We start from the raw sequence: 24,128 nt of genomic DNA on the forward strand, positions 1-24,128 counted from the left end.
ATTTTCTCCTTCTTACATGTACACATATTCCAGAACAGTAATCTCATCAGACATCAAGAATTCAAAATTCAGTAGTACTTTTTAAATATATATATATTGTTGACTTACATCTTGTGTGCTGTAAAGCCATGTTATCCTGATCAGCATCTCGGTCTGTGAACTTCAACTAAGAAGTTTTTTTACTAGGCTGGACAAAGTTCAAAAGCCCATCAGTGCAAAGGCAAACATTAACATGCTGGTTTGTTTGTTTCCTTTCTTCCTATAAGAAGAGCCGAGTTCGTTAAATATATTGACATTTGGAATTGAATTCATTTTCAGAATGTAAAAATGTATGCACCTATAAAAAAAGAAGAGTTAAGAATCTGTCTTGTGACTTTTTGTGTGAATCTGTAGTAGACCCATGCAATTACAACTGTAGCTGTAGTTTTCAGGGTTTACTAGCAGTCCGAAACACTGAACCACTGAAAGACAACTGGGCATGTATTTTCAGGTTAGAAAGCGAGAGTGCCAGGCTCAACAGCTTGCTTGCAAACAAATCCAGAATCGACAGGACTAAAATTACCCTATGAAGACAACAAATAGTCCCTGGCACTTTCAGTACTAATGCATTTATTAATGCATTTACTGCAGCCTGACTCTTTTTGATGAAACAGACAGACCCCCCCTAGCACCACAGAAGCCAAATGTTTTTACAGTACAAGGTTTCTTACAGGCAATTCAAAATGCATAACATGGCATAAATCTTCTTGACAGTATTAACTGCATATCGACAGCATATTGAGTGACCTCTTCTATACTACTAATCTAACAAAGAGAGAAAGTTAGGTAAATAGACTTGCTTTTTTCTTTACATGACGCAGGAACCAGGCTTTAAAATTATAATTAAGGAAGACGTCACCAATTAGAAGCTTATTCCACAATTTATCAAGCAAGCCCTCATTCCTCAATGCTCCGCTTTCTAAAAGGCAGCCAAACAAACCCTAACGATTTCCTCCTTCCTGCTCCCATTCAGCCCTAGGCTCGTATAGGACTATCAAAAAAATACCTTTTCAATCCACAGTTAAAAGTTCCATGAAATTATATTAATAATTTGAGATCTTCAGCCTCTGCTAGTTATCCTGGGGGGAAAAAAACAGATGCACAAGGCCTGCAAATGATAGGCACATAAAGCTTGGCCAAAGGTGGGGGTAGGAATATTCCACTTTGCTTAGCGGGGGAGACACTTTGCTTCCATTGATTTCACTCTGTTTCCGTTCCTCCCAACCTTGTCCTGCTTCTCTTTACTAACTTCAGCATCCAAAGCAGCCTTTTGCGGACTCTGACACCCTCCTCTTTAAATAGTAAGGGAATGTGTACAAAGTGCCTCAGTGCAGAATTCCAGATAGTCTTTACATAAAAACTCCTTATTTCAGAACACGCTGCATCCCTGATCTTTATTTTCAGGCTTTGACCTGGCAAATTTTAACTACTGTATCTTTATTAGTTTCATAATTCCTTTATTAAGGCAACTCGTGCCACAGCAATTGTTTAGCTTTTAAGGATGGTGAAAAAACTATGTTTCTCAAAGGGGAGGCAACCACTTTTCTAGACGTATTTATGCCATCTGTGGCATTTCTCACAAACCACCTTTCCTATGGAAAAGAATATTCTAATTGAGGTTACATTACAATTATGTTTAACATCCACGTAGCAGCTTGTATAAGCAGTGTTCCAAACCACACAGACATCCATGTGAAGTATGTTTCTGGTTATTTTAAATAATGTAACAAAATAAAATATGCCATATAAGTTAAATTTGATCATTCAAGGCAAGAACAATACTTACTCTCCTTCCAGACCTTGAATGCAATATATAATATATCAGAATAAACAGATATTTGAAATTTATTCTTCTAGTACTGTAGTCACATAATGCACAAATTTCTGTAAGCCCAAGACATGTGCCTTCATTCCACATTAAACAATGAAAGAATTCAACTGATGTTAGCAGCATGGAATAAGTTTGGTATTAATTAAATTGGGTCAAATTCATGTTGGTCGCTTTGATGACACTGTCCAACCACCTCATCCTCTGTCGTCCCCTTCTCCTCCTGCCTTCACACTTTCCCAACATCAGAGTCTTTTCCAGGGAGTCTTCTCTTCTGATTTAATGTACATACATAGCAATTATCCCAATTAAATCAATGTGATTTAGAGCTGTTTCACTTGGATTGGATGATGATTAGACACTCCCCGAGAACATAATGTTTTACTGAGTTAAAGATTGTTTGGTAGCCATTGCTTTAATCTTATGGTTGTTTCACTTGTGTTGTAAAATGCGGAGTTTAATACTTTTGTATTCTTTACATGTAATAATCACTTTGTTAACCTCAATTAAGAAAAGGTCTACATATGTATTAAAAAAATAAAATAATATTTTAAAAACCAGCTTTCTACCTGCAAAGAATCTATAATCTAAATTTAATTAATCTTGCTGTGCAATCATTTTGGAGAAAAGACTCTGCCACTGAAACCATTCTTGGTGAAAATAATATCTACTTGCTCAAATCCATTATGGTGAAGGTCTGCAGTCCCAGAACCACCCAAAAATTGGCTCCAGATAGTTCTCCTGCCCTATGCAGCATGTTTGTAGGGTTCTTGGGATGTTGCAATAGAGAGAGAAGACCTCCCCCTCCAAGCTACACTGATGGAAGTGACTCCATTAATGGATGCCCAATCTCCCCTCACTGCACTCTACCCCACCCCAGGCTGTTAGATCTTTTAAGTGTCCTATAATTTTTATCAGTTTGACATAACGACTTATACAAGAGTGTTTATGTATCAAATCTAAGGCTGATCTTGTACAGGGAGACCTGTGGCAAACTGCTGGTTTTAAATAGAGAATTTCAAGCAATTAGAACATAACAAGAGTCCTGCTGGATCAGGCCAAGGGCCCATCTAGTCCAGCTTCCTGTCTCTCCCTGGCCCTACCAGATCCCTCTGGGAGCACACCTGTCTCCTGATACCACTCATTTGCATCTGGCATTTTGAATTACCTTCCTTTAAAGCTTGGAGATTATACATCCCAGTCATGGCTTGTAAACTGTGATGGACTTTTCCTCCAGGAATTGGTCCAGTCCCCTTTTAAAGCCATCTAGGCCAGAGCCCATCACCACATCCTGTGGCAAGGAGTTCCACAGACTAACAACATACTAGGTAAAGAATTTTTTTTTCTGTTCTCATTCTCCCAACACTCAATTGGAGTGGATGTCTCCTGATTCTGGTATTCTGTGAGAGGGAAAAGAGCTTTCATCTATCCACTTTTTCCATCCCTTGCATAATTTTACAGTGGGGTCTTGACTTGAGAACTTAATCCGTATTGGAAGGCGGTTCTCAAATCAAAAAGTTCTCAGGTCAAATCTGCATTTCCCATAGGAATGCATTGAAAACCATTTGATCCGTATCTGCTCTTTTCCGTCCATAGAAACTAATGGGAAGCTGCTATTCTGCCTTCGACCACTAGAGGGGGATATTTTGTTTCTTTTTTTCTTAGGTCAAGAAAGGTTCAGGGAAGGCAGGGAAAATACAGTCCAGGCAGTACAGTACCAGGCAGTCTGAAGACTGTCTCCCAATCCACTCTCTAAACGCTGGGAGGAGTGAGGAAGCAGACAGGCACCCTTTTCACTGGCCAACAGTTAACTGAAAGTTCAAATTTTGCACTTTCCCTGCCTCCCACGTGGTTTTTTTTCAGTTCTTAACTCAAATCTAAGTACTTAAGTCAAGTCAATATTTTCCTATGAGAGCGGTTCTTAAGTCAAAATGTTCTTAACTCAAGCCGTTCTTAAGTCAAGACCCCACTGTATACGTCTCAGTCATGTCCCCTGTGGCGGACAGCCCACATGTCACTCCTGTCAGTCATTTTAGAGCTCTAGTGCAGGAGCCTATGACAAGACAGGAGGAGCGGAGTCGAGAGAACTATGTGACAGAGAGTCAGTCAGGGAGAAGACTGTGAAGTGTTGACAAGATATTGGACAGTTGGTTTGTTAGAGAATAGTAAAGAGTTTTGCCGGCATACAATATGACTTTTTGGGCTGAAAAACATGCCTCCAAGTGGGGGGGGTCGTCTTGTACGGCGGGTGCATGACCAGCAAACACTCCCTCTCTCCCAGCGAAGTCACTTACCTGGTAGTAAGACCGGGTAGAGCCCTGCTCCTAGCCTGGGAACAGCCTGACTCTAGCACCGAACAGCTGACTGTTGGGAACAGCAGAGAGGCGGCAGCCATTTTGAGATGCGACCACATGGCTGCTGCCTCTCAAAATGGCTGACGCCTCCCTGCTGTTCCTTCTTCCAGCAAACCCTGGCTCTCTCCGAAAAGGAACCAAAAGGGGCAAAAGGAACTCTTCCCCATGATGCAGCCAAAGCAGAATCACGCATGCGGAAGAGGGGGTAGTCTTATACAGCAAGTATATAACAAACTCTACATTCTGAGTGGGAATGTTGGGGGTCGTCTTATACACCCAGTCGCCTTATACACCGGCAAATAAGGTAGAAGTATATAGACAGAGAATATATTGAGACCTTGATTAAAGTAAATGAATACAGTAAAAGCAAGGTTATAAGTAATCAAATCCACGTTTATTAATAGAACATCTATGATTTTCCATCTGTGATTTACTTACTAATCCATAAATAAACCTTGTTATATTTGGCAGCAATAGTGTGAGGGTCATAATTGATATAGTGAGGATAATATCCTCTGGTGGCAGCGAATAAAAGTGAAAAGAACAAGTCGTGCCGAAAGGTGAACCTGGGTAAGGGGCAAAACACACAGGGGTCACTGGGGGTGCGTGACATCTCCCCTCAGGCGCCTTTTCTCTAGACTAAAGAGCCCCAAACACTAGCCTTTCCTCACAAGGGAGGTGCCCCAGCCCAGTCATCATTTTAGTCACTCTCTTCTGCACCTTTTCCAGTTCCATGTCTTTTTTGAGGTGCGGCGACCAGAAGTGTACGCTATACTCCAGGTGTGGCCTTACCAGTGTTCTTCTTTACAGATAATCTCTCTCTTACAGTGTTACAAGTGGACAGCTACATGTGCATTGAAAAGTAAACAAAATGTGGTTGAGGCATGTTTTGATTCAATTTCCCACGAAGACCTCAATGTGCAAAATGGTCAACATCTGTTTATAGTTGAACCAAATTCAGTATTTATTTATTTTTACACCCTTTCATGATCTGGGGAAAAGATGCTTGAAGAACAGCTTCTCTCCATGTACACCTATCTAGATATTAAGATATTATTCTGAAGGCCTTTTCCTGCTGATCGGATTGAGTGAAGAGCAACAGATGGTTATTAGGGAATGGCCATTTCAGTGGTGGCTTGCATTGTGCCTATTTTTATGCCATTCCGGCAAAGATTCTACTGCCAGGCCCTTTAAACCAGTGGTGTCGAACTGTGGCCCTCCAGATGTTCTTGGCCTTCAACTCCCAGAAATCCTGGCCAGCAGAGGTGGTGGTGAAGGCTTCTGGGAGTTGAAGTCCAAGAACATCTGGAGGGCCACAGTTCGACACCACTGCTTTAAACTGTCCCTGCTTTACATTTCTGTCATCTAAGCTCCAGTTGTTCAGCTTTTAGTACATTTTTCTGGCTACTTATGCCATTTGCACTTTTAGTACATTTTTCTGGCTACTTGTGCCATTTGCATCCATTTTTGTTTGAGCTTCCCTGACATGATTATATGAAAGCAGATATGTAAAAAGTCAACAGAAAAAAAATTTAAAATACATGAAAATAACAATTGTTTTAACTTGCCAAACACAAACATATGTCTGAATTTATTAGATTACAATGCAAAACGGCTGAACAAAAATTAATCAGAAGGTTGTTTTACATCTTGTACATTGAACAGGAAAAAGATTTTCTGTGACAGCATAGGTCATATTCTGATCATCAATGTAAAAATGCTTGTATTAACAGTGTATATAATACTTTTATTTACTACTGATTACTCTTTTATCCTACTTCTTTACCAGTGACTTCAAGGCAGAGTACTTGGCTATTTTCCCTAACTATGTAATCCTATCCTCCCGCCGATATCACAGGCTAAATACACCAGCTCTCTTGATGACTATTTACTAATTATGTATTATGAAACATCTAATGAATATTTTAGTCTCTGTATTTTAACTCATATGTCTGATAAAGAGAGCATGTTTCACGAGAACTTATATTAAAATATAGCAGTTTGTCCTTAAGATTCCACGTCTTTTTTTGCTTTTTTTGTGTGTGTTTTTGTTAAGATTGTTGTTAAAAGTCATCTTTACAGTAATTATCAACTGTTTGCATTTCAATTTCTTACCATAATTTCCACCCACCCAAGCTTATGAACAATAATTATCTCTTCATATTTCTGACTAAGTAAGTAGGAATGAACGAAAAGTTCGTCCATAATAAAATGAATTCGCCTTTAAAATGCTCCACCAGCCTCTCTGAAAAATCTCTGAATAAACTGAGCAGCCGACAGGTATCTCTTTAGAGACGCCCCCTAAGACAGAATGTTCCATTTTCTGATTCCACCCGCTCTCCTTTCAGGACCTAAGAACATAGAGACGAAAAAAAATAGAAGAATTTCCAATGCGAGGTAGAAACAGTCATTAAACAGACCTCTAAGCCGCTCTATCCCCTTGCTCTCTATGATGACCATATCAGCTCCGCATATAGCCCCACCCAACTAGGAAGCCGCAATATGTCTGAATTCGTGAATCCCTATCAAGTTATCTCTCTTTCATCACCACCCCAGCACCCGGATGTGAGTTTTTTCTTCCCCACTTCCTTTACTTCATTTCCGGCTCCTGAATCGACTAGCTAGCAAGTTCCAGCGCTCCACCTTCTGTTCCCTTGGGTTGTGTTCTAAGTGCGCGTGCGCGGCGTCCTAATCTCCTCACTAGCACCCAGTGGCGTTGGCGAAGGAGTTCGGAAGTTCAAAATGGCCGCGGCGACGGTAATGGAGTTAGCAGTGCGGGGACGCGGGTAAGAATAGCATATGTATACCTATATATTTATATTGAAATAGCTTGGTTGTTGTTAGCCGTTTTTCTGCGAGGGAACAGCAAGGGAGTGAGATGAAGAGAAAGAAGGAAGAGAAGCCGGGAGCCTACGACAGCTGGGCCGTTATAACGGTCGCGAGGGGGGCCTTTCTTGGGCCTGGTGGCTGATGCTGGAATGCGACAAGTTTCTCTCCAGCACCCGCTTCTTCTTGAGCTCAGAAGCGCTGTGGCCCCCGTCCTTCACTCTCGCAAGGCATTGCCTTCCATACACCCCGCCTGCATCGATGCTTGATTGGGCTGTTATTTTTCCCGCTTGGCCCTCGAGTCTCGACAACGTGAATCCCCGCCCTCGCACGGAAAGGGTGCCGCATTTTGAGGCCCTCGGACCGAACTGTCTGCGGGCTCTTTTGTTGGGCCTAGTTAAGAGTTACTGGAAAAAGAATAGTTAAACCATGGAAGCCTCTTGGTTTAAAGGCTGGCCTTACTCTTGTTTCTTTGTCCCCCTCATTTAAAGGGATTGTGTGTCTCATATTTTCACGTTATGCTTTGTTAATATTTTTAGTTATTTCTTCCATACGTTGAACGTGCAGGGAAATGGTCGGCAATTCTATTGACTTGCGAGTGAAATTGGTTTTCAGGAGTTAGACACAGTCTCTCCCTTGGCACTTTTATAGTTTTACTATTTATGGTAAAATCAGTACTTTTGTATAATGTATGATATGTACAGTGTTTGTAACATGAGGTAACTGTGTCTGTCATATGTGCTCCCACTCCAACAGTTACAGGTTATTAGCTATGTGGAGGTGCTTCACAAATCTTCCTAAAACATCTGTCATTTTCTGTATCTTGTTTCATTCATTCCCACCCCAGAACCAGTACAGTGGTGCCTCGCAAGACGAACGCTTCGTTTAACGATGAAATTGCATAAAGAAGTTTTTGCGATTGCAAAATGTTTCCTATAGGGAAACCGATCATCGTTTTGCGATGATCGGTTACCTGCTTCGCTAACCAATTATTGCAAAACGAAGATTTTCGCACAATTGATCGGCAGTTTCAAAATTGCCACTGGGTAAAAAAAATGGCCGCCCGCTGTTTTCTGGGACGGATTCCTCGCTGCACGGGCAGCAAAAATAGCTGCGCTATGGAGGATTTTCGCTGGACTGTGAGTTTCAAGCCCATAGGAACGCAGTAATCGGGTTTTAATGTGTTTCTATGGGCTTTTAAAAATCGCTTTACGATGTTTTTGTTCTACAGTGATTTCGCTGGAACAAATTAACATCGTAATGCGAGGAACCACTATAAATATATAAACCTGTGGATTGCATATTGTGCTCCATGCAGATGAGGAAGAAGTAGCTTATATGTGCAAAAGTGCATGCTAAATAAAACTGGTTACTCATAAGTGTGCCACAAGATTCTTAATTATTATTGGAATGCTTTTAATTAAAAATTAAGTTTGGGGGCGAGTTTCTTAAAGATATGACATATAAAGGAATCTTGCATCTTATACATAATGGAAATGTAACTGTGAGAAGTAAAAAAATAAAATTGTAAGATCTTGGCTGAAATTCTATTGCTTAGCATAGTAGTAGGTCACACTGGCATAGGCCCATTCAGTGAGAATTTGGTGAGTCAGCTGTTCTGTAAGTTCCTTTGATGCAAATGGGCCTTCTCTACTATGCTAAGCAACAGGGTTTCAGCCCTTGTCTTGTGTATGGAGTTGGATAGCAGTGACTATGAATAACTAAGGCCCTGTAAGTACAGACCAAAGTACAATGGTCACCTGGCAGTGTATTTTAATTTTTTCCCATTATCTTGTATTTAACAGCTGTGACCGGGAGTTGCTTTGTATTTGAAAAAGCCCTTCTGTCCCAGAATAGAAGGGGACAAGGACATGGTTCTATTGACCCCTTGATGGCGCACACACAACCTTAAAAGGACATGGGTACAGAATGTTCAGTGAAGTGGGACACATGTGACCTTCATGCAGTATTTTCCTACCCTTGATTTAAATACTGTATTTTACCGTTTATAAGACACCCCTGTTTATAAGATTCCCCCCACTTTTCTAACCCAAAAAATTAGCTTTGAGTATTCAGCCTCTGGGCTCAAGAACGCTTGGACATTACAAGTGCCTGTTGCATCTGGGTCAACAGGCTCCACCTCCAACGAGGTGTGTTCCATTTGGTTTGTTCAGCATCAGCTGACATTAGTTCCATAAGGCTCGTGATTGGAGGAAGCTAGATCTGATTGTAGAAAGCTAAGCCTCATGACTGAAGGAAGCCTGTTTACAGAGGCAAGATATGGGCCATTTTCTCTCCTCAGTTTACTTCTGTGTAAAAGATGCTCCTCAATTTTAGTGTAATGATTTTAGGAAAAAGTAGTATCTTATACATGAAAAAATATGGTAACTAGAAAATGCATCCTGCGTATATTGTAGACAAACTGCAGGTTTGAAATGTATTTTTGCACCTTTAGCGCTTCTATTTAGATGATAACTAGTACTGGGCTTTTTTGCTTATGGATTCCTACATGCCACCTTCTGGTGATCTTCAGACTCATTTGGAACGCAAGTATCCTGTTTCTGCTGCCCTTTTAGCCTGATTGCTCACTTTACTACATTATTTTGTTTTGCTTCTGTGCTGTCTTTCTCCTGGTAAGAATGTTGTAGGCAAAAAAAAATTACAACACCAAATGTGCCTAAAATTTAATAAAGCAGAAACAAAATGTTTCAGTGTCATAAATCAATTTCAGTTACACAGATGGAAAGAAATACTAACTGGAATCCTATTGCATATTTATGCTGGTATAACCTTTGACAGCTTGCTACTAAAAGTTATACTGAAGGAGTTACATCAATTGGGCATTGAGACACTTTGATCTGGTGCACCTTTTTAATTTTCAACTACTGAACAACATTGTTTTAACTCCTCTTTATTAATGTCTGCTTCCAAACGCTCAATCCACAGTGTCTCCTTGGTTTTTTTTTCCTAAAGAGATTTGATTCAACTGAAAGAACAGAAGAAGTTCATTGACACTGCTCTGACAGCATGCTTGTTTGTGATATGTACCAACCATGGCCTTTGATCACATTTATTGTGCTCAGTGTCAGATATTTTTAAATTGGCTTATAATACATAGAATTGGTCTCTGCTTTTCCTAAATATTCTAAGTAGTATTGTTTTATATCCCAAATTATAAATTGTGCATTGTATTCTGGCACAGCTGTAAAATAAGTTGATAAGAAATTAAAAGAAGGAAAGTTTAGTCAGAGTTGTATGAGAGACTGCCAGAAATCATTAGAATTCATACAAATTGCACATTCATAGGATTCTGGTTAGTGTCTAAATATCCCAAATGACTGTGTCTAAATGACTGAAATCCTGTTTAGTGCATTGAGTCATACTTGGGTAGTCCATTGAAGTAGTAGGAATTTGGTGATTGTAGTAAATTGGAACTAAAGTAGGTCCATTTGAAGCTTTAATAGAACTTATGAAGGAATTGCCTCACTAATCTCCACTGATCCAGTGGGCCTACTCTGGTGTGAACTACAACACTAACAGTAAGCTTTCAGCCACAAAGTACTATCATGCTTATAACTGCTACAGTAATTGATCATATTCACACTTTATAAGAATTAAGGTCTTTTTCTTCAAGAGTAATTATAAAAATGAAAATTCTTCTGTTGTTAAAATGTTTAATCACAAATCATTACACAATGAGTAGCAGGGAATTCTAAGAATAATGATGAGCAGCCAACATTAATCAGTTGCATAAACATTTAAAAAGTAGTCAGTATTTTAAAAGCAGTTGTGATGTATTTATCCTTCAAAGAAAGAGCAAACACAGTTCTGTGGGGAATCAATTACTTATCTTCTGCCCAACCATGTAAAGATACAATCTTTTGTGGTGATCTTCATGCCATAGTGGTCGTCTAGAGCAGTGGTTCTTAACCTTTGCTACTCGGATGCTTTTGAACTGCAACTCCCAGAAACCCCAGTCAGGACAGCTGGTGGTGAAGGCTTCTGGGAGTTGCAGTCCAAAACTCCTGAGTAACCCAAGGTTAAGAACCAGTGGTCTAGAGTGGTCGTATAGACCAGATGGGCAGGATACAAAACAAACAAACAAATAAATAAAAAGTTGACCCAGACTATGATAAGTCCACCATGTCTAATAGTCAAGGTCCAAAATATATTTCAAACTAGGCTACAAAATCTACCCTATGTAGATACATGAAAATATAATATCTGAAAAAGAAAGATTAAGCATTTTGTTCCCATAGATAAGTTTTACTTAGATTATATTGTTATCACTATATTTAACTAAAAGTATAATTAGTGTTGATATTGAAGCTAAGGTCTATGCAGGCCATGTACCTCCATGTTGTATAATGTACAGTGGTGCCCCGCATAGCGAGGTTAATCCGTTCCGGATTAACCTTCGCTATGGGAAAACATCGTAAAACGGATCAAAAACCCCAATTGGGCCCAAAACTCACCGTTCTCCGATGTCTTCCCTTGTTCCGGTGGCCATTTTGAGCGTCCTGGTGGCCATTTTGGGTGTACCGGTGCCCATTTTTGTGTTCTGGCGTCCATCTTGGGTGTACCAGTGGCCATTTTTTTGTTCCGGCGGCCATCTTGGGTGTTCCGGTGGCCATTTTTTTGTTCTGGCGGCCATCTTGGGTGTACCAGTGGCCATTTTTTTGTTCCGGTGGCCATCTTGGGTGTACCGGCACCCATTTTTTTGTGTTCTGGCGGCCATTTTGGAGCCGCAGAACAGCTGTTCCCCCATCGTAATGCGAGCGTGCCCTCGCATTAGCGATAGGGAAATCCGCATCGCAATGCGGATTCATCGTTCAACGGTGCACTCGTTATACGAGGCACCACTGTATTGTGTTTAAAAAAAGGTTGAGGAGAATAGGAATTAAATGCTTTCCTGCTGAATAATAGGGAGTTAGTGGCAAATATATCTCAGTACTATGTCAGTAATATCTAATGTATTTAGTGCTTTGATGTATGGCAAGTTTCTTTCTGGCAGAATATATTTTTTGAAAGAAAGAAAGTACTAATACACTGAAACAGATAAGTAGCCTGGAGGCATCTGATAAGCTACAGACTCAGAAGATAGTAAATGAAAGCTAGAGAAGGCATGTGATAAGATAAAGTTATCGAATGATCATTCAACTACTAATTCATATATGTGAGGCAGATAATTTTTGAGTCAGGAAATAAGCCTGGGAATTCTTTGGCAAATCTCTGAACAAAAAAGAAATATCTCCACAAATTAATGATATACAAAGACCAGACAGAACTACCCAGTAAGAAGTAACTAACAATTTTTTAGATTTTCATAAACGTTTGTATAGACTTAGCAACCCTCCTAAGGATGAGATAAACAAATGTTTGAAGGATGTGGATTTGCTTACTCTTAGGGGGAGTAAGCAGATGGAGCAACTGAAGGCCCTTGTCTAGTCCAAGAATTGGAAAGTGTGATTAGATTCGTTAAGAAAGGGAAAACACCAGGCCCTGATGTTATTATTGAGGAATTATGTCAGGAATTTAGTGGTTTTAATGCCTTGTAGACTGTTAAAAATATTTCATGAAGCTTTGCAAGTTACTAGATTCCAAGAGCTTGGTTTGAAACATACATAGTTAAAATGTATGCTTCAAACCAAGGCAAGAATTCAGAGAAACTGGACACTAATCTTTGTTAAATACAGATTATAAGATTATCGATGCTATACTTGATAATGGTTAAACAGAATTTGTAAAAACTTACTGAAGATTAGAATAGATTTATGAAGGATCTAGTCTAATCTTCATTTTTCCAAGTCATTTTTCTGACTTGGAATATCAGAAAAACGATACAATTGATTAATCAACATCTAAGAACAAAAGGGCCTGTATTGTTTTGTTTTGTTGATGCAGAAAAGGCCTTTGAGTATATTAAATAGAATTTTTTGTCCTATGTTTTATGTGAATTTGGAATCGGCCCATTTTTTCTAAATTTTGTACAACTACTTAATTCAGATCCAATAACTAAGATTCTGGTTAATAGAATGATTTTATCTCTGTTTTCATTAAAGAAGCAATAAGTTATGCTTTTTAAAGTTATGTATAAAAGCATTAGTTCACCAGATTAGACAGGACAAACAGATCACTGGTCTTTTAATAAGCTAACATGAAATTAAAAGTGTACAATATGCAGATGTGTTTTTAATTACATAACCCCAATAAGATCAATAACATAATCTAAAATATTTTTGAGATATATGGGAATGTTTCAGGATATAAAGTTAATCATGCAAGTTCAGAAATTGTATTGCTTAGTATAGAAGATTCTCAGAAGAAAAGAATTGAAACATCACTGGATCTGAATGTAAAACAAAAAGTATTTAATGTCTTGGAATATTTCTGTGTGATTATGTTTAGAGGCTGGTTGAAGATAATTACACCCAATTAATTTAGAAGGCTAGAAAGGAGTTATAGAGCTACCTACAGTGGGGTCTCGACTTACGAACTTAATCCGTATTGGAAGGCAGTTCTCAGGTCGAAAAGTTCTTAAGTCGAATCTGCATTTCCCATAGGAATGCATTGAAAACCATTTAATCTGTATCTGCTCTTTTTGTCCATAGAAACTAATGGGAAGCTGCTATTCCACCTTCTGCCACTAGAAGGGGATATTTTTTTCTTTTTTTCCTTTTAACCTAAGATGACTTAGCTTTTAAAAAAAGGGAAAAAAGAGTTCGTAACTCGAATCTAAGTTCGTAAGTCGAGTCCATATATTCCTATGAGAGCAGTTCATAAGTCGAAACGTTCGTATGTCGAGCCGTTCGTAAGTCGAGACCACACTGTATTTCTTGGCACGGTGAAATTGCTGTGACTGGAATGAAAATACACTTCATTTTTTATTTCATTTTTTCTTCAGTCCCAAAAAATGACTGAAAAGCTTTTGCTTAGTGTAGAGTAGGACATCAGTGGGGATTTGGTGAGTGAGCTTTTCTGTAAATGCTGTTTATTCAAATAGGCCTACTCTAGTTGCAATTTAGTATGAGAAAGTAGGTTGCAGCTATAGTTGGCTCATTTGAATCAATGGAACATGGAGGATTTGACTCCCCAAATCCTTATTGATTCACTGAGTCTGCTCCACTACGACTTTACTATACTAAGCAACAGGAATGGAGGCAGTGTTAAATAATTACTCATGAGTTGTTATATCTGGAACTATAAAGCAACCTAGATGAAATCTTCTACATTACAATGTTTAAATGATAGTAGACTTATTGTTCCAAATATTAGAGTATATCACTAGGCAGCTTTTTTGCTCAATACAGTGGACCCTTGACTTACAGACTTTTTGAGTTACAGACTTCTCTGGCCGCAAAATTTAGGTTTGACTTGCAGCCTGAGAATTGACTTACAGACCAGAAAAAAACCCAAAATAGAACAAAAATGGCCTGTTACGGGATTAATCGGTTTTCAATGCACTGTAGGTCAATGGAGACTTGACTTACAGACTTTTTGACTTGAGAACCGCCTTCCAATATGGATTAAGTTCTCAAGTCAAGACCCCAATGTACAGTGTAGTGGTTTCAGGAATTTAAATCATCACCTTGTGGTAAAGAGCTATTTAGATTAGATGCTTTTCTAAAAAAATGGATATAGTGTACTCAATTACGTATTAAACAGTATAGTCAATTATTATTGGCTAGTTTGATTGGGAATTCTATTGTCAAGGTTTGGTAGAAACGTAGCTCTCAATCCCTGTAATTAATCACACACAGCCTTTTAGGGATGGGATTTTTGGATTTTCTCGATTACAAATAACTTAATTCTCAATTGTGGATGCTGTATTTACCTTACAAACACCTGGATGTGAGGCACCTGGGAGAAACGTCTAAAGTGGGAGCCTTTGAGGATTAGATAGGTCTAGCTCCACCCAAGTTTCGTGCTTCCATCCCACTGTTAGCTGGGAAATTTATGAGCCGGAATCTTGAATGTGTGAGTTGTGGAAGTGTTGAAATGGAAGAATGAAGTCTTTATCAAAAAGTCACTGGTAATGTCATCTGATGGTGGCAATTTTGATCAATAAAAACCTCCTCCTCCAATACCACAGTTCCAGTTCAGCAAAAGCGGGAATTACACAACAGTACGAAAAGCTGCAGAGTAGAAGTAGAAAGTTTTAATGAAAATTTTCCATTGCTGCTGACATCAACACCTTCCTCAGATGTAAGTTACACAGCAAGATTTCAGCCTGTAGGTTTTAGTAATCTACGTTCAGTATCACATGGGGAAGATATTTTCCACAGCTTGCTCCAGTAACCAAAGATCCTTTAAGGATTTCCTGGCCTTCTTCTGTGGACCAGATCTTGAAGGTTCACAGGTAGCTGCAAGCAGGGAGGAATTGATTTAAATCAGGGGTTATAGCTCAGTAGCTTAGTGTCTGGCTGCAGAGCCGGGGTTGGGAGTTCAGTTCTCCACCGTGTTTCCTTGACAAGGGGCTGCTGGACTTGATGATCCATAGGGTCCCTTTCTAGCCCTGCAGTTCTCAGATGATGATTGATTTAAAGATTGATTGATTTTTTTAAATGTTTTTTGTCCACCTTGGCTACAAGAATAGTGTGCTCCCCCTTCTTGTTCTGCTTACGGGTCTGATTTCCTCAACACCATTACAGTGTTGGTTTCTATCTCGGATATTGTAAGATAAATAATTTGTACTATTAATCTCATCTTAGATTTTGAGCCTGACCTCTAGATGTTTCTCCTTTGTTGTAACTCACCAGTGGTAGTAAAACAAGCATGAACTTTTTTTATGAATTTGCTGTTTTATTTTTCTGTGTATTACTGTGGATTACAGTTTTGTTATACATATTCTTAATGTTACCACAAATCAAAAATAATGTTTCAAAGATGTGTTAGAATATAGTAATGTTTTCCGAATGGATATTGTAGTACATTTGTCTTGCTGACTTACAAGTATTTTATTTGATCTCTAATCTTTTCTATATATTTGCAGCATTGAAGATGCTGATATTTCTGAGAAGAGTGCAAATGAAGAAAATGGGGACATTTCAGAGGGAGACCAACCTCAAACCCAGCACAGCCGACATAAAAAGAAGAAACACAAACATAGAGGCAAACACAAGAAACATAAACATTCTTCAGAAGAAGATAAGGACAAAAAGCATAAACATAGGCACAAACGTAAGAAACATAAACGAAAGGAGGTTGCTGATACCTCTGATAAAGAAGATGGACCAGCAAAAAGAACTAAGATTGATTTCTTAGCTCCTCTAGAGGATTTAGAGAAACAAAGAGCATTACTTAAAGCTGAACTTGAAAATGAACTAATGGAAGGAAAAGTTCAGTCTGGGATGGGATTAATACTTCAGGGTTATGAGTCAGGTTCTGAAGAAGAGGGAGAAATCAATGATAAAGTGAGAAATGGGACTAGATCGGCAACAAAATCATCAAACATTAAGGGGAAACTAGAGAGTGTGGACCTTAAAACTAGTTCAAAAAAACGAAGTAAGAGCAGATCAAAAGAACGGACTCGACATAGATCTGATAAAAAGAAGAGTAAATCAGGAGTTGATGGAGTAAAAGAGAGAATAACTAGAAGTAAATCAAAAGAGCGGAGAAAATCGAAAAGCCCTTCTAAAAGAACAAAGTCACAGGATCAAGTAGGTAAGTCAAAATCTCCCACCCTTAAAAGGCGCTCCCAAGAGAAAAATAGGAAGTCCAGATCTCCTCTGGAGGATAAGCCTAAAGCAGAAGATAAGATTAAGTCAAGAGATCGTAAAAGATCTCCAGTTGTTAATGAAAATAAAAGCAGAGATCGAGGCAAAAAGTCGAAGTCTCCAGTAGAACAAAGGAGCAAATCCAAAGAAAGACGATCAAGGTCTAAAGATCGGAAATCCAGGAGGACAGAAAATGAAAAAGAAAAGAAGCCCACTAAGTCTCCTTCTAAGGATGCATCATCTGGGAAAGAAAACAGATCCCCTAGCAGGAGGCCTGGACGTAGCCCTAAAAGAAAAAGTTTATCTCCAAAACGAGAAAAGCCAAGGCGCAGCAGATCGCCTCTCCTGAATGAACGCAGATCGAAACAGAGTAAATCACCATCCCGAAATCGGTCTCCTAATAGGAGAGCAAAGAGCAGATCACCAGAGAGGAAAAGAAGAGAATCTGAAAGGAGACGTTTTTCTTCTCCCAGGTAATTTTAACTAACAAATGAATCACTACCATCTAGATTTTGTTTTTGCCAAAGAGAGGAGGAGGAGGAGGAGGACTTTGCTATTTCCCCCTGCAGTCCTTTCAGGCTTTGAAAATCTGAAGCGTTGAAGAAAGCTTCAGAACAGTTTGGGATGTTGTGCTGGAAAAAGAGGGGGAAATCAGTAAGATCTCACCTTTGTTCAGCAAAATCCCTTTGATGAGTCAGAAGCCTTTTCTTGAGGGATGGAGATTGGTCTGGGTCAGAACCAATCTGACCCAGACCAATCTGGGTTCTGGGTCAGAGGAAAGGAGGAAAATTTAGATCTTCAAAAACATATACTTGATGCCATTATAAATAATTGAAATTGGCCATGCGAGTAAAATTGTGTAATTTTGTTCTTTGCCTTTTTAAGATAAGTGTCACTTGAAATTACATGAACAGAATGCTTTGAAGGGACATAATAGTTTTCTAGAAGATTTAGTGAATGCATGCAAATATTATTTTCGTTCCGATGGACCATGATAGCAAATTTTGGATTGGAGACAGTATATTAGAGGAACAGTGTATTCTTGTGGCCAAATATTGGGAATTAACAATTAAGAAACATGTTAGAGGGTTGAAGGGAGAGGAAAATTCTACATAGTCTGCCTTGCTATACAATAAATAAAAATATTTTAGAGTGCAATCTTCTAGCTTCTGTGCCTCATACTAGTCAAATCCAAAGTTTTATTTAACCTATATTTCTTTCATAATATTTTTATGGCCATGGCCAGAAAAAGGTTGAGAATGGCTGCTTTAAAGTGGATCTAAGTTTCTTTGCAATTTATTTCTACATAATATCTCTGTGGTTAGATTGTTAGTCTGTAACCTGAAAAATATATTTTGAGCACGTGTTCCGTAAAGTTGCAGGATATATTGATTTGTGCACTTAGGACTTTTTTCAGTGAAGTTGATGATGACATATATATCTACAAGGCAGCATTGAAAAAACAAAGCAAAGTGTGCTGCTTATATACAGTCCCATAGCACTTTACAAGTTAATTATGGAGGCTACACATTGCTGCCCCCCCCCCGTGCCAGCTGAGTACTAATTTTACCGACCTCAGAGGCATAGAAGCCTGAGTCAGCCTTGAGCCAGCTACCTGGGATTGGACCCTGGGTTGTGAGCACAGTTTTGTCTGCAGTACAGCAGTTTAACCACTGTGCCATAAGATTCTGAAAGCCTGATATACTGGATTGGATCCAGACCTAGTCATTAGCATCAATTCATTGTTGATTATGTATATTGCAAAACAGTGATCAGAATCCTGCTAGTTATATTTGCTGATGTGATTCCGTTGGGGGTTTTTCCACTGAGAAAATTTTTCTGCCCCACAACACCGATTTCTGCAACAAAGTTCGACTGTGAAATTTAAAGTGGCTTAGTGCTACAAGTTAAAATGTGCTTTTCCTGGGCTTGCAATAGTTACTGGTGATGCTGCTACGAAATATGAGAACCTCTTAAAAATAAAAAAAAGGCTTCTATAACTTGGGAAATGGTTTATTTTTCAAACTTTGTGCAATCTTCTTAGATATAGCGGAAGGGTGATGAATTTGGGGTATTTGCAAGATTGCTATAAGCTATTTAAAAAGTGAGCATTAAATATGGATATTGAATTCTTTGCTATCCTGTGCAATAGTTTTCATCTATATACTGTAAAGAATGTATTAATTTCACACAGAGTAGTAGGTTGTTATGCTGGTGGAAGTTTTATATCATGCTTGCAAATGATTTCAGTCCAGCAAAGAAATATGAACTAAAATAGGCATCTTTAGAATGTAATCCAATTATAAATTATCTAGTAAGCAATGTTGCAGTGCATGTTTTACTTTGGAACAGAGTTCAAGTTTTTTTCTTTATATGTATACATGTATGTTTTACTGACATGTACATTCACTTCAGTAATTTAATGGAGTGTGAGTGTACATAGGCTTGGATAATGTTTTACTGTAATGAAGACACAGTTGTGTTACCCCCACCCCCCGGTTAGCTATAGAGGAGAGACAGAACCTCTATATTTTTGCCCATTCTCAGTAGGCTCTTTTTTGAAATTTGTTATGGGAAGGGCATTACAGCTGTTGAGATGTGTGCTCTGGGATTTGTTTTCTTATGGGGCAAAATAAGCTTAGCATTTACAGAGCTTGATTAGCCCCCTCTGACTCTACTTTTATAGTAAATTGAAATGCTTGAATTATTTTAATTTGTGCATGAGTTAAGAAATAGAATGGGACTCTTACACAGAAGGTTGGAGAGTAGAGAGTGGCTGTTCAGGGTTCTTTCCACATTATTTTTCCTAGTTAGCAATTTCTTGAGGTGTGGGATAGATAGTCCTCTTCTGAAGTCTCTGGGCATTTTTCATTTACATTCCTGGTATTATATTAAAATAGCTTCTGAGTGTAAACCAGAAGATAAATCTGTTACCGTTCTGTAGCATTGAATTACTATTGAGCAGTTTTGCACTTGCTCTGTGAACATTTTAGATGCACTAGGTTTATATTAGTGAACTGTACTTCAGGGTAACTGTATACTTGTCTCTCACTCCAACTTATAATATGGGGATAAAAGTATAACTAATACAACATGGTTGTTGTACCCGGAGCTTCACCTGCAAGGTAAGCTACAAAGTGCAACAAACATAAATCATTCTATTCTAGCAACAGCCTCTCCCAGTCTTCATTCTGAGGTAGTATAATGCATTTCCTTCCAAATTGTTATTAATGCTATGATAAAAAATTGCACTAGTTTAGAAATTCCTGTTCAGAAAAAACAGGAATTCTTTTCTTACTTGCTGTCTATTGCAGGATGGGTGACTGAGGTTCGGTGGACATAACCTGTTTCCCCGAAAATAAGACCTAACCTGAAAATAAGCCCTAGTATGATTTTCCAGGATGCTCGTAATATAAGCCCTATCCTAAAAATAAGCCCCAGTTAAGTGAAACCCCACCCTCCACCTTTGTGCAGCAACCAGAAGATGACATGACTGTATTGGAATAAATGTAGATTGTTCTACATGGGGAAAAAAACATCCCCTGAAAATAAACCCTAATGTGTTTTTTGGAGCAAAAATTAATATAAGACCCTGTCTTATTTTTGGGGAAACACAGTTGCATTGTCCAATCCCCACAACATTGAGACTTTTGAGTTTTGCATTGAGTTCTGTGGGCAGATCTCACTTCCGTTACTGGAGATATTTAAACAAATAGCTTCTGATTGTGAACCAAGAAGTTGTGTACTGAAAAACTGGTTCTATACTTGTCTGTTTGTTACAAGCTCACTTGCTCCATTAATGTCATAAATGATGTGAGCTGTACTGTGTAGAATATTCCCACTAATTTGGGGAACACGGAGCTAGTTCCATAACATTATTCTGCTGATGCATTTTACTTTACATTTGAGTTTCAGACTGTTCTTACAAAAAATAGTTAGCACTGGTTTTTGTAAGCTTCCAGCTTTACACTGTTTTTTTCTCACCTTCAAGAACACGAACTAGAGATGATATTCTCTCTAGACGTGAGCGATCAAAGGATGCCAGCCCACCTAGGTGGTCCCCATCCAGAAGACGATCCAGATCTCCTATTCGACGAAGATCTCGTTCACCTCTTCGTCGTAGCCGATCTCCAAGAAGGAGGAGTAGATCTCCTCGAAGAAGGTGTGTACATTACAACACTGTACATTTGTAAGTCGCAGTAAATAACATTTACTAACAAGTTATTTGTAAGCTATTGTCCCTGTCACCATTATGTGCTAAACTAATATCGTAACTATAGTTTCCTTCATTTCAGATGGTAGTGCACCTGTTTTCAAATGAAGCATTAATCATAAAAATACAATATCTGCTCCTTAAAAGAGTAACTTCACCAATATTTTCAGTCATTGTTGATTATGCCAGATCCTAAATATAATTGTCTGTTTGTTCATTAGTCTTTCATGAAACAGATATAAATTTTGAAATAAGTGTTTCAATTAAAACTAAATGAAAGAGTTTAAAAATAAGTTAATTTAAAATATATACCTGGTGTTTTTATCACAGTTAAATAAGCTTTTCCTCCACTTTCAGGGATAGAGGTCGAAGAAGTAGATCACGTCTTAGAAGAAGATCCAGGTCACGGGGAGGCCATAGACGGAGGAGTCGAAGCAAAATAGAGGATAAATTCAAAGGAAGTCTTTCTGAAGGGATGAAAGTTGAGCAAGAATCCTCGTCTGATGAAAAGTAAGACATGGAATTCTAATGTATTCTGTTTTGGTGTCCTGCACAACCATAGTCTTGTAATTCCTGTTTCTTAAATTTGTAATAGGAAATGTTTTCCCTGTGGAAGAAATGTTACTAAAGTTTAAGTACAGAAGTGAGTACACCCCTTCACATTTCATAAATATTTTAGTATATATTTTCATGCGACAACACTGAAGAAATGACACTTGGCTACAATGTAAAGCAGTGAGTATACAGCTTGTATAACATTGTAAATGTGCTGTCCCCTCAAAATAATGCAACACCTGCCATTAATGTCTAAGAGGTTGGCTTTGAAAGGATATACTAAAATATTTATGAAATGTGAGGGGATGTACTCACTTCTGTGATATACTGTAGTTGACCTATACCTAATATAAGACATATGTGGTAAATTCTGGTGTGCAGTATTCATTAAGGTTCCCCAATAATTTGCTTTATAAGCAAATAAAAAGTATTTATGCATGTTTAAATATTTATATACATTTTTGCCAGAAGACCATTAGCATAATACAGATGAAGATGGACACACAATTTTCTTTAAGATCAGTTACTCTTTAAACATACAGTTTGTCACTTCAATCTTATTATAATCAATGTTCTTAATCTTTGGAAAGTTTTAAAAGTTGCATTACTTGTATGACTAGATGCTTATCAGGCATATCATGCAATACCTTTTGTAGGTGTAATCCAACAGATATGGTGTAGGATACAAAGGACTTTTCCAATTTATGGGAAAGCACTAGTCCAGTTGCAGGTGTGTGTATGGCCAGTATACTCCACTGCCTTATTTCAAATGGTGTCAGTTTTCAAAATACTTTTATTATCTAGCATATTTGACAGCTGTTTTAGAAAAATAATCCACAACTTCCAAGGGTTTACAAACACTTGTGTTCACAGTTTTTGAAATCTTGACACTGTTGACTTCTTTGGACAAAGAGACTTTGGCCATAATCCTAAACAAACAAACTTGGAAGTTAATTCCACTGATGTTTGATTGTGTCCAGATAAGTGTGCTTAGGACTAGTTCTTTACTATACTTTCTCTTCATTAATATATGTATCACCATTTCCCTCTTTACTTTTTCCTTTTCAGAAAAAAATCTAGACTTAAAAATGCATGACATATGATTTTTGCTATGTGATGTTTTGGATTGGCTCTTATGGAGGCATGGACTTCTGTTTTGCATAATTTACATCATCCTATCATTGATGTGAACATTAATATATTTAATTTAAAGGCTTATATTGAATGGGCTTTCATTTACTTTTTGATTCCTGAAAACCCAGCAGTTAAATTTCATGATTTTATATCCATATCTAAGTACAAAAATGCTCTTTTGTAAACAGGGCAGTGTATTTCTGCAGATTACACAAGGTTTTTTTTAAAGGTTTACATGTGTTGGTTTGTTTTTATCTAAATCAAAGATAGGCATCTTGAACTGTTCCAGTGGCTGATATTTCTTCCCTGGGGAGCAGTACAGAATGCCAAATGTGTGTAAAAATGAGAAAGACATGGAAGTGATTGGAAAATATGGAAGTCTACTTCTTGTTTTGAAAAAAATGGCATTTGTGGGGATTGCCCGCTTCAGAGGGGCCCTTTGCAAATTTAAAAGATAAATCATTGCTCTAGGAGTTTCTAAGAAGTGGCACATCACATTTCCCCCCAATGAAAACCACTTTTTTGGAGTGGTAGTGGGAAGTCTAATGGACAGGCTGTATATAGCTCCAGAACACAACTCACCCACCCACCTATAGTTTAAAGGCTGGAGGTGTTGCATTATTGAAATAGGAAGAAGTGGAAAAGTTTTATGGACTTCTTTTGAGTTACCTAAAGATCTAAGAGCTTAAGTACTGTTCTCTGAATAATGGAGTACAAAGTTCTGTATATGTTCCACACACAGTGCAATTTCAGAAATTTCTCCTTTCAATAGCCTTGAAGACTTTGATGTTGAAGAAGAAGATGAAGAGGCTCTGATAGAACAGAGGAGATTACAGAGGCAAGCAATTGTGCAGGTATGTGTTGGTGCTTACCGTATTTTCCGTGTATAACACCCCCAATATATAAGACAATCCTTGATTTTGACCCTTTTCCGGAGGTGGAGGTGAAGGAGCAGCTGCACTCAGCTGCCCAATGTAGCTGCCCATTGACTGCTCCTGCTTCCGCCTCACGATCACCTCCTCCAGTGCTACTTGTGGGCTCCCTTTGGGCAGGGGACAAGGTGGCGGCATGAGCTGGAGGTGAATCCTGCGAGTGGCACTGGAGGAGGTGATCAGGCAACGGCGGTCAATGGGCAGCTGCGAGGGACAGCCGAACACGGTTGCTCCTTCACCTCTGCCTCCTGCTGCTTCTGGCACCATTGCTGGATCGCCTCCTCCAGGGGGCAAGGCGGCAGCGTGAGCTGGAGGTGAGCCCGCGAGTGGCGCTGGAGGAGGCAATTGGGTGGTGGCAGGAGGCGGAGGAACAGCTGTGCTCGGCTGCTTCTCGCAGCTACCCATTGACTGTTGCTGCCCCCGCCCAATCACCTCCAGTGTCAGTCGCGGTGCTCACCTCCAGCTCATGCTGCCGCCTTGTCCCCTGCCCAAATGGAGCCTGCGAGTGGCCCTGGAGGAGGCGATCTGGCA

The 24,128-nt window shown here is 38.9% G+C and overlaps 2 protein-coding genes across 7 annotated transcripts in view; one reads left to right on the forward strand and one right to left on the reverse strand.

Moving 5' to 3' along the window:
- The window catches only part of LOC110077083 (uncharacterized), a 34,515-nt gene extending 29,127 nt beyond the window's left edge, over positions 1-5,388 (reverse strand). Inside the window, exons 1-2 of one of the 3 annotated variants that reach the window (XM_020789798.3) lie at positions 1,046-5,384; positions 109-337 (exon numbers count right to left, since the gene is read on the reverse strand). The gene's annotated coding sequence lies outside the window, so the exon portion shown is untranslated. Of the gene's footprint in view, positions 1-108; positions 338-1,045 lie in introns of all 3 variants that reach the window. The other 2 variants (XM_020789795.3, XM_020789794.3) reach the window with 2 other exon arrangements.
- Positions 5,389-5,691: 303 nt separating this feature from the next.
- PRP4K (pre-mRNA processing factor kinase PRP4K) overlaps positions 5,692-24,128 on the forward strand; it is a 37,152-nt gene continuing 18,715 nt past the window's right edge. For all 4 annotated transcript variants that reach the window (XM_072998573.2, XM_072998575.2, XM_072998574.2 and 1 more), the window contains exons 1-5: positions 5,692-7,007; positions 16,040-17,236; positions 20,755-20,925; positions 21,334-21,486; positions 23,438-23,519. In XM_072998573.2, the coding sequence (XP_072854674.2) occupies positions 6,964-7,007; positions 16,040-17,236; positions 20,755-20,925; positions 21,334-21,486; positions 23,438-23,519 (1,647 nt within the window). In that variant the 5' untranslated portion in view covers positions 5,692-6,963. The remainder of the gene's footprint in view (positions 7,008-16,039; positions 17,237-20,754; positions 20,926-21,333; positions 21,487-23,437; positions 23,520-24,128) is intronic.

The sequence above is a fragment of the Pogona vitticeps genome, chromosome 4 (assembly GCF_051106095.1).
Source record: "Pogona vitticeps strain Pit_001003342236 chromosome 4, PviZW2.1, whole genome shotgun sequence".
In the NCBI taxonomy this organism is placed as follows: domain Eukaryota; kingdom Metazoa; phylum Chordata; class Lepidosauria; order Squamata; family Agamidae; genus Pogona; species Pogona vitticeps.